At 42.4% G+C, this 15,317-nt stretch overlaps 1 protein-coding gene across 4 annotated transcripts in view; it reads left to right on the top strand.

Moving 5' to 3' along the window:
* The window catches only part of LOC132398665 (putative ankyrin repeat protein RF_0381), an 86,353-nt gene that overhangs the window by 51,704 nt on the left and 19,332 nt on the right, over positions 1–15,317 (top strand). For all 4 annotated transcript variants that reach the window (XM_059978402.1, XM_059978400.1, XM_059978401.1 and 1 more), the window contains 3 exons: positions 1,013–1,093; positions 1,203–1,280; positions 13,130–13,293. In XM_059978402.1, coding sequence (XP_059834385.1) covers positions 1,013–1,093; positions 1,203–1,280; positions 13,130–13,293 — 323 coding nt within the window. The remainder of the gene's footprint in view (positions 1–1,012; positions 1,094–1,202; positions 1,281–13,129; positions 13,294–15,317) is intronic.

Here is a 15,317-nt window from a genome sequence, read left to right as displayed (position 1 = left end):
TATTCATAGGTATTCATTTATGGCTGAATGACAATTAAACTTGAACCTTGCACTTCTAGCAGGAATTCAGCTGTCCTGTTGAAGTACAAATGGAAACCAATGGATATTTTATGCCTTTCTCTACAGCATCTTTAGTTTACCTTAGCCCTTAGTGAAAAGTATTTGGTTATAGTTTATACTTACTATATCATAAATTTTTGTCTTTCTTTGATTGTTTCAAATTTCCGTTGTGCTGAAGACAATCAAGCTTCATTTCACTTTTGAATTTAATTAACGAAGATTGATCAGGAGTGTTTTAAAAGTACAACACTACCTAAAGTAAATCTGGTAATCAGCACGATCAACAAACCTAAGTAATCACCATTAGATATTGGGTGTACCATCCACAGGATACTATGCAACAAGCCTCAAAACTGGGACTTCTTTGATCCGGATCAGGGGTTCCTAACCTGGGGTCCGTAGACCTCTTGCTTCATGGTTTTGATCCATGGCACAAAAAAGGTTGGGAACTCCTGATCTAGAAGGACAAATGCTGCAGGTGCATGCAAACACCATAAACCTCCTTCCCAAGTGTGGCTATATACTGTTGTCCTTTATCAAAACTAGGCTATATTTCTGCAACTTGAAATGTCAATACATTCTAAAGGCATTTTCATTATAATGGACTATAAATGTTTCAAACAAATATCCACAGCTTGTTTTCTCTAAGATGAAAATAAAGGGTGATCATTGCTAACTTTGCTCATAGAATCACATCCTGAGAATGATGTTTTAGTTTTAATTATAGAAAATTATTGTTTATTTACTTTATCTGGGAAAATCTTTGTGTTATTTACATATTTTAAGTCAAAAAAAGCAATGAGAGGTTTTGCATTAATCGGCTTCCTAATTATGTACCAGATGCTGGTAGATTAGAATAGTAGAGGCACAGATGGTAGGATATTGAGACTTGGCACATTTATATTTTACATTTACCTTTTATTGTTTAAAGCTGGTTTGATTTTGTTTCCAGGCTGACAGAAAAAGGATTCGGTTTTAAACCTGACGAGCAGGAAGAACTGCTGTTTGGATTACTACAGGATGAAATGGGAGTGTATGTCATCACCATAAATTTAACTATCACTTTAGTTTGTACTTATGATGATTGATGTGGTGGAGACATTTAAAGGGTACTTACAGCATTAAAACCTATTTTGGTGCAGGCAAAGAAAAGTTCAGTGTCTGGAATTTCTCATAAGGAATGGAGTTGATATTAATGCAGTGGACAAGCAAGGAGATAGGTAAGGAGCATGCTTTAATCATGACTTTGGCCCAGGGTTAACATGGTTGTGATCATGTTTACCCTAAGTGTTAACTGGTAACTGGCTGGAAGCCAGAGAAGAGTTTATTTGTCGTATACACCAGGAAAGCACTAGATCCTTTTGTTTTAACCCTGCATTGTTTGGAATTAAGATGAATATGTATAATTTTCAAAATGCTAAAATTTGAAATCCAATTTAATAGAGTGAAGCAAAAATTGTTCATATAATGAGTACTAAGAGCTCTGAAAAATAATCCCTTTTACATAAAATGCTAGAGGAACTCAGCAGGCCAGGCAGCATCTATGGAAAAGGGTAAAGAGTTGATATTTAAGGCTGAAATCTGCCATCATGACTGGAAAAAAAAAGAGAAGCCAGAGAAAGAAGGTGGGGGGGAGGGGAGGAAGAAGCACAAGGCGCTGGGTGATAGGTGATAGGAGAAACTGGGAGGGGGAAGGATGAAGTAAAGAGCCGGGAAGTTAATTGGTGAAAGAGATAAAGGGCTGGAGAAGGGGGAATCTGATAAGAGAGCTTAGAAGATTTGGATCGTATTCTGCATGGAGGTCGGTGACCAGTGGTGTTCCACAGGGATCTGTTCTGGGACTCCTCCACTTTGTGGTTTTTATAAATTACCTGATTGAAGAAATAGAAGGGTGGGTTAGTAAGTTGGCTGATGACACAAAAGTTAGGGGTGTTGTGGATAGTCTGGAGGGTTGTCAAAGTTTACAGCGAGACATTGATAGGATGCAGAAGTGGGCTGAGAAGTGGCAGACGGAATTCAACCTAGATAATTGTGAAGTGGCTCATTTCAGTAGGTCAAATTTGATGACAGAACATAATATTAATGGCAAGACACTCGGCAGTGTGGAGGATCAGCGAGATCTTGTGGTCCTTATCCATAGGACACTCAAAGCTGCTGCTCAGGTTGACAGTGTTGTTAAGAAGGCATATGGTGTGTTGGCCTTCATCAACCATGGGACTGAGTTCAAGAGCCGTGAGGTAATGTTACAGCTATATAAGACCTTAGTTAGACCCCACTTGAAGTGCTGTGTTCATTTCTAGTCACCTCGTTACAGGAAGGATGTGGATACTATAGAGAGAGTGCAGAGGAGATTTACAAGGATGTTGCCTGAATTGGAGGGCGTACCTTATGAGAATAGGTTGAGTGAACTTGGCCTTTACTCCTTGGAGTGACGGAGACTGAGAGCTGGCCTGCTAGAGGTGTATAAGATGATAAGGGGTATTGATTGTATAGTTTGCCAGAGGCTTTTTCCCAGGGCTGAAAGAACTATTACAAGGGGGCCTAGTTTTAATGTGCTTGGAAATAGGTACTAAGGGGATGTGACAGGTGTACAGAATGCACTGCCGGTGGCGGCAGTGGAAGCTAATACAATGGGATCTTTTAAGAACTTCTTAGATAGGTACGTGGAGCTTGGGAAAATAGAGGGTTATGCACTAGAGAAATTCTAGGCAGTTTCTAGAGTAGGTTACATGGTCGGCACAATGTTGTGGGCCGAAGGGCCTGTAATGTGCTGTAGTTTCTATGTCCATGTTCTAAGACATGGAAGAAAGGGAAGGAGGAGTACCAGAAGTGGGTGATGGGCAGGTAAGGAAGAAGGTGAGAGTGGGAAACAGGAATGGGGAAAGGTGAAGGGGAGGAGGATTCAAATACCAGAAGTTAGAGAAATCAATGTTCATGCCATCAGGTTGGAGACTACCTAGCTGGAATAGATAGATAGATACTTTTATTGATTGAAAGGAAATTACAGTAAAGTATCTATCTATTCCATCTGGGAACATAAGGTATAGCTTCTCTAGACTGAGTGTGGCCTCAACGCACAGTAGAGGAGGCCATGGACTGGCATGCCGGAATGGGAACAGGAAGTGGAATTGAAATGGACAGCCACTGGGAGATCCCACTAATTTGGGCAGAGCGTTGGCATGTGGCGAGGGGATCTCCCAATCTGCATTGGGTCTCACGGATAAACAGGCGGCCACACTGGGAACGCCAGGTATAGTAGCTGACCCCAATGAACTCACAGGTGAAGTGTTGCCTCACCTGGAAGGACTGTTTTGGGGTCCTGAATTGCAGTGAGGGAGGAGATGTAGGGGAAGATGTGGCACTTGTTCCAGGAGGGAGATCAGTGGGGAGAGACAAGTGGACAAGGGAGTCGGGTAGGAAGTGATCCCTGTGTTGGGGGGGGGGGGTGCAGGGAAAGACTTGCCTGGTGGTGGGATTCCATTAGAGATAGCGTACACAGGGGCTAATGGGATGGTAGGTGAGGACAAGAGGAACTTCATCCCTGCTATTACGTCTACACTCCATCCACTAGTAAAAGCAGGCTCTCCTACTCCCCATTCTCATTCCTATTTCCCTCTCTCACCTGTTCCCTTACCTGCCTATCACCTCCCTCTGGTGCTCCTCCCCCTTCCCTTTCTTCCATGGTCAGGTTCCCCTTCCTCCAGCCCCTTATCTCTTTCAACCAATCAACTTCACAGCTCTTTACTTTACCCCCTCCCCGTCCCCCAGTTTCACCTCTCACCTACTGCCTTGAACTTCTTCTCCCCTCCCCCCCACCTTGTTCTGTTGACTTTCCAGTCCTGATGAAGGGTCTCAGCCTGAAACATTGACTGTTTATTCCTTTCCATAAATGCCACTTGGCCTGCTGAGTTCCTCCAGCACCTTGTGTGTGCGGCTTTATCAGAGCTGACTGTGTTTTTGATTAGTCCATAATCAAATCAAAATTATGATCCACTCCCAATAATGGAAGAAATCCAGATTGTTTTTTTTTATTATATGAGCTACGAGCCTAAATTAGGATAAAATTTGAATTTGAAATTACACTGAACATGTAAGAGGGATCACAAACACAAGAACGTCTGCAGGGGTCCCGGCCTGAAATGTCAACTGTTTACTTTTTTCCATAGAAGCTGCCTGGCCTGCTGAGTTCCTCCAGCATTTTGTGCATGTTGCTTGGATTTCTGGTACCGGCATATTTTCTCCAGCTGTGATATAATTAGGAATGTTAGAATGCACCAGAGGATAGTCCTGACATTGTCGAAGGATCAATTGGAGATAGTTAATGTTGTTCCTGTACTGGGGAGGGAGGTGAGGGCGTTGCACCTGGTTTACACAAACATCCCGACGTGTACCGGGTGGAGACCCGCCCCCACCTCGGTTACTCAGACCACATCTTTGTTATGCTAATCCCAGCATACAGACCGCTGGTCAGGCACTCCAGACCAATTCAGAAGCAGGTGAAAACATGGCCTGCAGGAGCCATCTCTGCTCTTCAAGACTGCTTTGAGCACACTGACTGGCACATGTTCAGGGAGGCTGCAACCGATGGCGACTGTACCAACTTAGAGGAGTACACGGCATCAGTGACCAGCTACATCAGCAAGTGCATTGATGATCTTTCTCTGTCCGAGACCATCACTATACGTGCGAACCAGAAGCCATGGATGACCGCAGAGGTGCGTGCGCTGCTGAGGTCCCGTGACTCCGCCTTCAGAGCAGGCAACAATGCAGCCCTAACAACAGCAAGGGCCAAACTGTTCTGGGTCATCAGAGGAACAAAGCACGCACTCACCCAACAAATCCACAGCCACTTCCAGGACAGTGGCGACACGCAGCGCATGTGGAAGGGCATCCAGGACATCACCAATTACAGCACAACATCACCTGACTGTGCAAGTGATGCCTCCCTCCCAGATGCGCTAAATAACATCTACGCCCGGTTTGAGGTGGAAAATGAAGTGGCGGTGAGGAAGTCCACCCCTCCTACAAATGACCAGGTGCTGTGTCTCTCCGTGGCCGACATGAGAAGAACCCTGTGCAGGGTCAACCCACGGAAGGCTGCTGGACCAGACAACATTCCTGGTAGAGTGCTCAGAGGATGTGCAGACCAGCTAGCAGATGTTCTCACTGACATCTTCAACATCTCCCCGAGCAGCGCCACCGTTCCAACGTGCTTCAAGGCCGCCACCATCGTCCCTGTACCGAAGAAGTCTTCAGTGTTCTCCCTCAATGACTACAGTCCTGTTGCACTCACACCCATCATCATGAAGTGTTTCGGGAGGCTCATCATGAGGTATATCAAGACCCTGCTGCCCCCCTCACTGGACCCCCTGCAGTTTGCAAACCGTCCCAACTGCTCAACAGACGACGCCATTGCTATCACCCTCCACCTGGCCAAAAAAGACATGTCAGTTCGAATGCTGTTCATAGACTTCAGTTCAGCATTCAATATAATCATTCCTCAGAAACTGATTGGAAAGCTGAGCCTACTGGGCCTGAACACCTCCCTCTGCAATTGGATCCTAGACTTCCTGACTGGGAGACCTCAGTCAGTCCGGATCGGAGACAGGAACTCCAACACCATCACACTGAGCACGTGCCCCCCCCCCCCCCCCAGAGCTGTGTGTTCAGTCCACTGCTGTCACTCTGCTGACCCACGACTGTGCTGCAACACACAGCTTGAACCACATCATCAAGTTCGCTGATGACACGACCGTGGTGGGTCTCATCGGCAAGAATGACGAGTCAGCTTACGGACTTATGGAGGTGCAGCAGCTAACGGACTGGTGCAGAGCCAACAACCTGTCACTGAATGTGAACAAACCAAAAGAGATGGTTGTTGACTTCAGGAAGGCATGGAGTGACCACTCCCTGCTGAACATCGACGGCTCCTCAGTAGAGATCATTAAGAGCACCAAATTTCTTGGTGTTCACCTGGCAGAGAATCTCATCTTGTCCCTCAGCAGCAGCTCCATAGCAAAGAAAGCCCAGCAATGTCTACTTTCTGAGAAGGCTGAGGAAAATCCATTTCCCAATCCCATCCTCATCACATTCTGCAGGGGTTGTACTGAGAGCATCCTGAGCAGCTGCATCACTGCCTGGTTCGGAAATTGCACCATCTCGGATTGCAAGACCCTGCAGCGGATAGTGAGGTCAGCTGAGAAGATCATCGGGGTCTTGCTTCCCGCCATTACGGATATTTACACTAAACGCTGCATCCGCAAAGCAAACAGCATTATGAAGGACCCCACGCACCCCACATACAAACTCTTCTCCCTCCTGTCGTCTGGGAAAAGGCACCGAAGCATTCGGGCTCTCACGACCAGACTATGTAACAGTTTCTTCCCCCAGGCTATCAGACTCTTCAATACCCAAAGCCTGGACTGACACCTTACTGCCTATTGTCTTGTTTATTATTTATTGTAATGCCTGCATTGTTTTGTGCACTTTATGCAGTCCTGGATAGATCCGTAGTCCAGTGTAGTTTTTTTTTCTGTGTTTTTTTTACGTAGTTCGGTCTAGTTTTTGTACTGTGTCATGTAACACCATGGTCCTGAAAAACGTTGTCTTGTTTTTACTATGTACTGTACCAGCAATTATGGTCAAAATGACGATAAAAAGTGACTTGACTAATGTTGTTCCTTTCTTTAAGAGACGCAGTGGGCATTTTAAGCCATGTAACTACAAGCCAGTAGGCTTTATGTTAGTGGTAGGAAAAATCCTATGGGATAGGCTTTATGGACATTTAGAAAAAGAGGTGCTGTGCAGAGATTGTCATCATGGCTTTGTGTGGAGGAAATCCTGTCTTACTAATTTGATTGTGTTTGCTGAAGTAACTAAGAAAATATATAATCAGAATCAGGTTTAATATCATCAGGATATGTCTAAATTTGTTAAGCTTGCAGCAGCAGTACAATACAATACATGATTAAATATAGGAAAAAACTGAATTACCATAACTGTAAATATATGTACGTATATTAAATAGTTAAGTTAAAATAAGTAGTGCAGAAACAGAAATTTTTAAAAAAGTATTGAGGTAGTGTTCATGGGTTCAATGTCCATTTAGAATTCGGACAGCATAGGTGAAGAATGTGATGAGGATGGGGGGTGGGAGATGGACTTTCCTGAACCACTGAGTATGTGGCTTCAGACTCCTGTACCTCCTTCCTGATGGTAGCAATGAGAAGAGGGTGGTGGGTGTCCTTAATGATGGACACTGCCTTCCTGAGGCACCACTCTTTGAAGATATCTTGGATACTGCAGAGGCTGGTATTCATGATGGAGCTGACTAATTACACAACTTTCTGTAACTTACTTTGACCCTGTGCAGTAACCACCCCCCCCCCCCCAGCCCCCCATAGCAGATGGTGATACAGCCAGTCAGAATTCTCTATGCGGTACAGTAAATCTGTAGCAGTTTTCAAGTATTTTAGGTGACAAACCAACTCTCCTAAAACTCCTATTGAAATATAGCTACTGTCTTGTCTTCTTTGTGGCTGCGTCAAAATGTTGCATCAAGGTCAGGTCTTCAGAGATATTGACACCCAGAAATTTGAAATTGATTTCTCTCTCCACTTCCGATCCCTCTAAGAGGATTAGTGTGTGCTCCCTCGTCTTAACCTTTCTGAAGTCCACAATCAGCTCTTTGGTCTTACTGACAGTGAGTGCAAGTTTGTTGCTACTTCACCAGCTGGTATATCTCACTCCTGTACGTCCTCTCATCACCATTGGAGATTCTGCCAACAATGGGTGTACCATCAGCAAACTTATAGATGGCAATTGAGTGGGGGTTTCACCCTCCTGCAAAACAGCCTGATGTCGGCCTCTGAGACGGAGATCACTGGGTCACCAGATGCTACAGGGATCCTCATAGCTGTAGTTTTATTCTCCCTTTCAAAGCGAGTATAAAAGGCGTTGAGCTCATCTGGTATGAGGCATCACTGCCTGTGGTGAACTATGTGCCTGTCGGGACATGCCCCTGCTGACTGCTCCTGTGGCTCCTCCCACAGGCCCCTGTATAAAGGAGGTCTGAGGCCTGACGCTCGGCCTCAGTCTCCAGGACATTGTATGATAGACACTTACTCCTGGTTCCTTCTTCCAGTCAATAAAAGCCGATATCTCGCCTTACGTCTCAGTGTGAGTTATTGATGGTGCATCACTGCCATTCATGATGCTGGGTTTAACATTGTAGGAAGTAATGGCCTACAAACCCTGACAGATCTGATGTTGCCTTCAGCCTCTTTCAGAATTCTTTCTTAGCTCTTGTGATAGCCCTCCATACGTTTTCTTGTACTGACCTGGGTCATCAGACGTAATTGCCACAGACCCAGCTCTCAGCAGAGTATGAACCTCTCGGTTCATCCGTGGCTTTCTGTTTGGGAATGTACGGGATGTTTTATAGGCACACATTCATCCACGCAGGTTTTAATGAAGCTGGTGACAACTGCAGCATACTCATCCAGACTCAAAGATCAATCTCTGAATACAGTCCAGTCCACCGATCCAAAGTGTTCCTGTGCCTCCCTTGTCCATACCGTCTTGGTCCTCTCTACTGGTTCTGCAGTCTTCAGTCTCCGTCCATACTCAGAGAGTAGAAGTACAGCCAGGTGATCAGACTTTCCAAAGTGGGCACTACCTTTCCAAAGATAGTGCAATACATATTGTCTATCTTGTTTAGTGGAGCACTTGACAGGGCCCCACATGGCAGACTGGTCCAGAAGGATGGAGCATATAGGATCCAAAATGAACTGGGTAATAGCATTCTGAAGCGGCTTAGTGATAGGAGGCAGAGAGTGATACTGAATGAATGCTCTTCTGATTGTCTGCAGCCAGTGATAGGACCTTTGAATGTGTCAGTTCTATATTAACTACTTGAATATAATGTAGGCAGTATGACTAGTAAGTTTATGGAAGAACTGAAAGCTGATGGCATTGTTGACGAAGGAAGGATATGAATCAGATGGAAAATTGGGCATTATGTTGGGAGGTGGAACTTAATCCTGACAAGTTGGAGGTGAGACATTTTGAGATGTATAGGGTAAATATCATAACCCTAAATGGTAGAGTGATAAGATATGTTGATGAACAGAAAGACCATGGGATTTAAATCTATTAGTCATCGAGAGTGGCAGCTTAAGTAGATAAGGTGACGAAGAAGACCAATTATATGGTTGGAGCATATAATATGCTTCAAGAGCTGAAGCATAAAATATAAAAGTTAGAACAGCATGTTGAAACTTTACAAAGCACTGGTTAGACCACACTTGGAAAACTGTGGACAGTTCTGTTGCCATAAAATAGGAAGCATATGGTTGCATTGGAGAGAATGCAAAGGAGATTTGCTAGCATGTTGCCTGGATTGGAAGATTTTGGATTATGTGGAATGATTGAATAAAATGTGTTTGTTTACCCTGGAGCAATACAGATGGAGAGGTGACCTTATAAAAGTATATGAAATTTTAAGAGGCAGAGGTTGGGTAAGTAGTCAAAATCTTCTGCAAGAGAGCATATATTTAAAGTGAGAGGAAGAAATTTTCAAGGGGAGTTGAAAGGTAAGTTTTCTTTTTACACAGAGAGTCTTTGACATATGAAACTAACTTCTGGAGGAGGTGATGGAATCAGAAAGAATTTAACAGTGTTTATGAGACATTTACAAAGCACATCAGCAGGCAATGTATAAAAGGATTATGATCCTAATGTGGACATATGGGATAATCTAAATGGGGAAAATGCTTGCATAGATGTAATAGGCTGAAAGGCCTGCTTTTGAACTGTACAACTATGACTCGAGAGCCAAGAATGTTTTAATAATACCTGCCTAGTAGAAATCTCTTCTTGAAGAAAACTGTAACATCAGTATTTTAATTCAGAATCTTTCTCGATCCTCCTGCAAGGTTTTGTATTTCCCTCTCCTCTTCCACGGGAGGTCACTGGAATGTTGGCATGACATATTTGGAGCTACTTTCTCTCTCTCTGAGAGCTATTATACCAAGTATCCACTTCTACTCTCATCCTAAGTTAAAACCAGCATGATTGGCATAAGTATTCTTAAAAAAATGAATTTTGATACAACACCAAACTGAACATTATGCAGGATCAGGACTAACCTGGCTCACACTTCGTGTCATCTTCAATTTTGCAACGAACCTTTTGCTTGCCAGATGGCTCCTTCTGTCCTGTAGGTGGTCAAAGATATTTAAAAGCAATTTGCCCAATCAAGATGCACCAGCGTACAATGCTCCTTCAGTCAACATCTTCTGGATAGATCATGAAATCATATATTTCATTTCTTTTATGTCTTTTACATTTGTTTTTCATCTTGGATGTGATTCTGGAACTGACGGGGTCTGTGATTTGCTGTTCGGAGAAGAGTTTCAGAAATGGAGACTTTGATAATAAATGAACCTTTGTATCTTTGAATCTTTGAAAAGTGTTTAAATGATTTAAGGAGATATTAAATAAAAAAACAGATCCATGTAATTAATTTTTCATGTACATTAATTAACAGTAATGCTAATTTTAAAAAAGCAAATAACAAGCTAATTTGCTTTATTTTTCTTTTCTCTAATAGTTGGTGACTGTATTCAAATTTATCTGGTCACGTCAAGTAAAGCATATGGCTGAGAGACCAGATATAAACTGTAGAGTAAAAATCATCATTAAAACATTGCTGTCATGACACATCATCGCCGCTTCCTATTTCTTCCATTGGAAAGTGGCAACACAAGTGCATAGTGTAGTCAAGAAGATGAACTGCATGCTTGCCTTCATCAGTTTGGATATTGAGTCATTGAGTTTAAAAGTTGGGGAATAATTTTGCAGCTGTATAAAACTTTGGTTGTGCCACATTTACGTTATTGTATGCATTTCTGCTCACCTCAGTATAGGAGGAACGTGAGGCTTTGGAGGGGGTCAAAACAAAAGATTCACCACCGTGTTGCCGGGGTGGAGAGTATTACATGAAAAGCTTGAACAAACTTGAACGCGCTGCCAGGAGAGACAGCAGAAGCAAATACTGTACAACTTTTAAGGAGCATTTTGACAGACACATGAAAAGATGAATACAGACCCTGCGCCAGCAGATGAGATTAGTTAGATTGGCATCTGAAGGGCTGAAGGGCTTGTTGCTGTGCTGTGCTGTCCTATGGGGTGGCACGGTTCCATAGTGGTTTGCACAACACTAGTACCAATGACCCAGTCATTTCCCGCTACTGACTGTAAGAAGTCTGTATGTTCTCCCCGTGGCCCATATGGGTTTCTTCTGGGTTCTTTGGTTTCTTTCCAGAGTCCAAAGACATACTGGTTGGCAGGTCGATTGGTCATTGTAATCTGTCCCGTGATTAGGATAGGATTAAATCAAAGGATTGCTGGGCAGCATGGCTTGAGGAGCTGAAAGGGCCTATTCCACACTGTATTTCCATAAATATATAATTAATAATTCTCTATGTTATATGCTAATTGAAGACAAAGAGTGAAACAGGTGCTAAATGCTTACCATGTTCATGCCTCTGGAAGGCTGGACTTCGTATGTAGTTTTGAGATGGTTCTCATGAGGTGAACCTGAGATTGATATCTCTAACTCTGCTCTACTTTCTTCAGCAGAAATTCTTGCCGCACTCTCACATGCACATTAATGGCTCATCTCTCAGCCACCACACACCAGGTTCAGTCGAACTGGTCGATTCCGGGCTAATGTTCAGCTCTTTAAAAAATTTGCAGGTGGCCCAGAATATCTCCCAATGTGTCTCAAAAGCCCTGTTCATTGATCTCAACACCAATTAAACATTGAAGGCTCATGATAATTTTAAGAAGCCTTATTTCTGCTAAGCTGGTTGTGGCTTGACAGTGCAATTAAATGAAATTCTTATTTATTCAAATGCTATATCAGCTCTTTAATGTGCATTAGTAGGCAACTTAATTATAAATTACCCTTCCATAATATTGTGGGCTAATATTCAAAGGGCATGTTTCAGCTCATTTACCAAGCTCGTGTCTTATGCTAAACACATATGGATTTCACACAACAGCTTAAAGACCCAGTTTTGATCATCTCAGTATTAGTAATTGTTCCTGTCACTCTATATAGATCCACTTTATTACTCTTCAGAGTGTCAGCTTTTCTCAGAGTATTTTTCGGTGGTTAATGTTAAGCACAGCCGCAGAAATTCCCTGACCATCTAGAGTCATTGAGCAATACAGTGCAGATGCAGGCCTTTCATCCAATGATTCCATGCCAACCACAGTGCCCATACAGCTAGTCCCAATTTCCTGTGTCGACCCATATCCCTCTAAGCCTTACCACTCTATGTGCCTATCCGAGTGTTTCTTAAATGATACTGTTGTACCTGCCTCAACCATACCTCTCCTTTTGAATGATTGTTTCATATACTCACACCCTCTGTGTTCTATTTACTTTTTATTTTTATTGAGAAACAGCTCGGAATAGGCCCTTCCAGCCCTTTGACCTGTACTGCCCAGCAATCCCCCAATTTAATCCAAGACTAATGACCAATTAACCTATCAGTTGGTACATCTTTGGACTGAAGGATGAAACCAGAACACCTGGAGAAACACACGTGGACACAGGGAGAACATGCAATCTTCTTACTGGTAGCGATGGGAATTGAACCTGGGTCGCTCGTACTGTAAAGCTCTGTGCTAACCACTACGCTACCATGCTGCTACTCAGGAGTTTTTAAACCTTTCCCCTTGTATCCTAAATCTCTGCTCCTTAGCCCAGAGGAAAGGCCTTACCATCCACCGTATCGATACCTCTTGCAATTTGAACTATTTTTATAAAGTCACCCTCATTTTGACTTTGTCTTGGAGATTGTGGGGTTTTTTTTGTGGATCATGTATCCTACTGCAGTCTCCAAAGGTCACAAATTCATACATATTTTATAAGTACAGTTTCATGAAGATTCCACAAAGTAAATTTATCTTTAATCTTGAGTTTTGTATAATATTCTTTTGCCTGATGGTTGATAGTTTTGAAGCATGAATTTGTTGGTTCTTTTCTTACACACAGTGCTTTGCACCTTGCTGCCTGTAAAGATAATTGCAATGATCTACTGATGTTACTACCAGCAAACAATGCTGAGGTCAATACACTGAATCGTGACCACTCCACTCCTCTGTTTCATGCAGTTCAAGCATCGAACTACTATGGCACAAGTCTTCTGATACAACATGGTACTGAAAACATTTTTATTTTTCTCTTTTTGGAAGTAGAGTTACTCTTCTCTGGACATCTCAGTAAAAATATAATGAACATTTATCATACTTTTTCTCTATGTCATTTCTCTGCATCTGCTTCCCACTCTTTTTTTTTAAATCTTTTACCTGCTTCTCAGCACCTCTTGGCTATCTTCTGCTACTGCCCATGTCATGTTTCCTGAAAACATGTCTACTGCATGGTGTGTTTGCTGCAAGCACTGTAACAGAATTACAGGTGCAGCAGGACAATGCGTTATGAGAGATTTGCACCATAACCGTACATTCCTAGGATTTCTGCACTGGACTACCATTACATTCACTGAAGTAGTTCATAGCTTATTGTACTATCTCTGCCTTTTCAGCAAAGTGGTGATCATTCATTTCTGAATCAAAAATACGGTGATTCAGAAATAGCAAAGGTTCAAAAGGATCATTGGTTCATTTTATCATGTAGTATACAACTCTGAGATTTGTCTTCTCCAGATAGCCATGGAACAGATGAAACACCCTGGTTTCCTTGGCTACGTAAGTGTAGGAAAGACTCCTTCAAGTCCCACTAAACCCGTGAGATTGAGACGGCTCTCCCACCCCAAACCCCGGTTTGTGTGGATGCTGCATCATTTGCCACCCTGTTGCAAATTAGTTCCACAAAATAACAGACGGGACTCTGCATATGATGAAAGGAATTATATTTATGAATCTTAACTAAAAGGTTGGTAAAGAATAACGAAAAGAAAAGGGCCCATCCTAATTAAATGTGCACAAGTTGGAGTTCATCTTGAACTTCTCTGTCACTCACACACTGGGACCTCGGTCAGCATGAAATCTCACTCCACCTTCTAAACGTCGCTCACAATCCCTCTCAAACAAACGGGTCTCCCACCAGATCATAAGATATGACCGGTTCTCCCCAGCATCTTCGCTCTCCATCTCCTGCCAAACAAGCCCAAGACCAACTTTATTGTCCCTCACCAAGAAAACCTCTCGCTAATTGGATGGCACACATTCCACGTCATCCCTTATCTTCAATAATAACCCAAACAGTCCGAAAGCAGAACAGACTGCCCTTACAGGGCTGCTAAGTGAAATACCTTCAGCATAATCCAGAGCATTACACAAAGAAAAACCATGCAAGTCATTTAAAAAAACCATCAAGCTTCCACACCTCCCCCACCCCGCATAGAAATTACTTACAAATCCCAAAGATAAACAATTGCATGAAAACCTTTCCCATACAGAAAATCAAATTGGGTGAACTGTGAGAACATCAGATCTTCACCATCCCCTGCACAAAAAAAAATTCAAATCATGCAGAATTTCACAGAATGCCAATGTTGGTCTAGAGTTAATAAAGTTAAATTAAATAAATATTCAAGACAGCAAAGCAAAATTTAAACTTTATGGATAATGAAGACTTGCAGTAAAAAAGTAAATGTTCAGCTGGTCAGAAAATAGGTGAAAGAAAATAGAAAATTTTGATATATTATGCAAGCAAGATAAAGTAAAGTGATAACAAGAGGTAAAAGTACAGAAATCATTTAGAGTTAGAAGATAGAAAAAAAGACATTTAAAAACTATTAAAATGTTGGTCTTTATTGTGAGAGCTGAAATGGAAAGGATTGGAGTTATGTTGCTGCCTAGCTCTGACAATATATGTTGACATTGCAGATGGTATGATACAGTATCGATGAATGATGCCAATGTAAGAGCTATTAGTGAGAAAGATGTATTTGTTAAACTAGACTTGTATTCTTTTGAATATATAAATTTGAGGGATGATCAAATTAAGATATTTAAAATGATCAAAAAATTGCTCAGGATGCATCCCCACACACACACACTCACACACATTCATACACAACCACTTTCTCTCTCATATTCTGTCACCCATTTCCACTCTGCCATCCTTTGAAAAACAAAAGTCAAGAAGTGTAGAGAAACTCAGCATTTCGACTGATAGTTTTTTTATCAATCTAAAATATTAAAGATTACGGAATTAA

This window comes from Hypanus sabinus, chromosome 8 (genome assembly GCF_030144855.1).
Source record: "Hypanus sabinus isolate sHypSab1 chromosome 8, sHypSab1.hap1, whole genome shotgun sequence".
Taxonomy (NCBI): Eukaryota; Metazoa; Chordata; class Chondrichthyes; order Myliobatiformes; family Dasyatidae; genus Hypanus; species Hypanus sabinus.
Note: the sequence above shows the minus strand (reverse complement) of the source record. Positions and strands in the feature narration are given on the sequence as shown.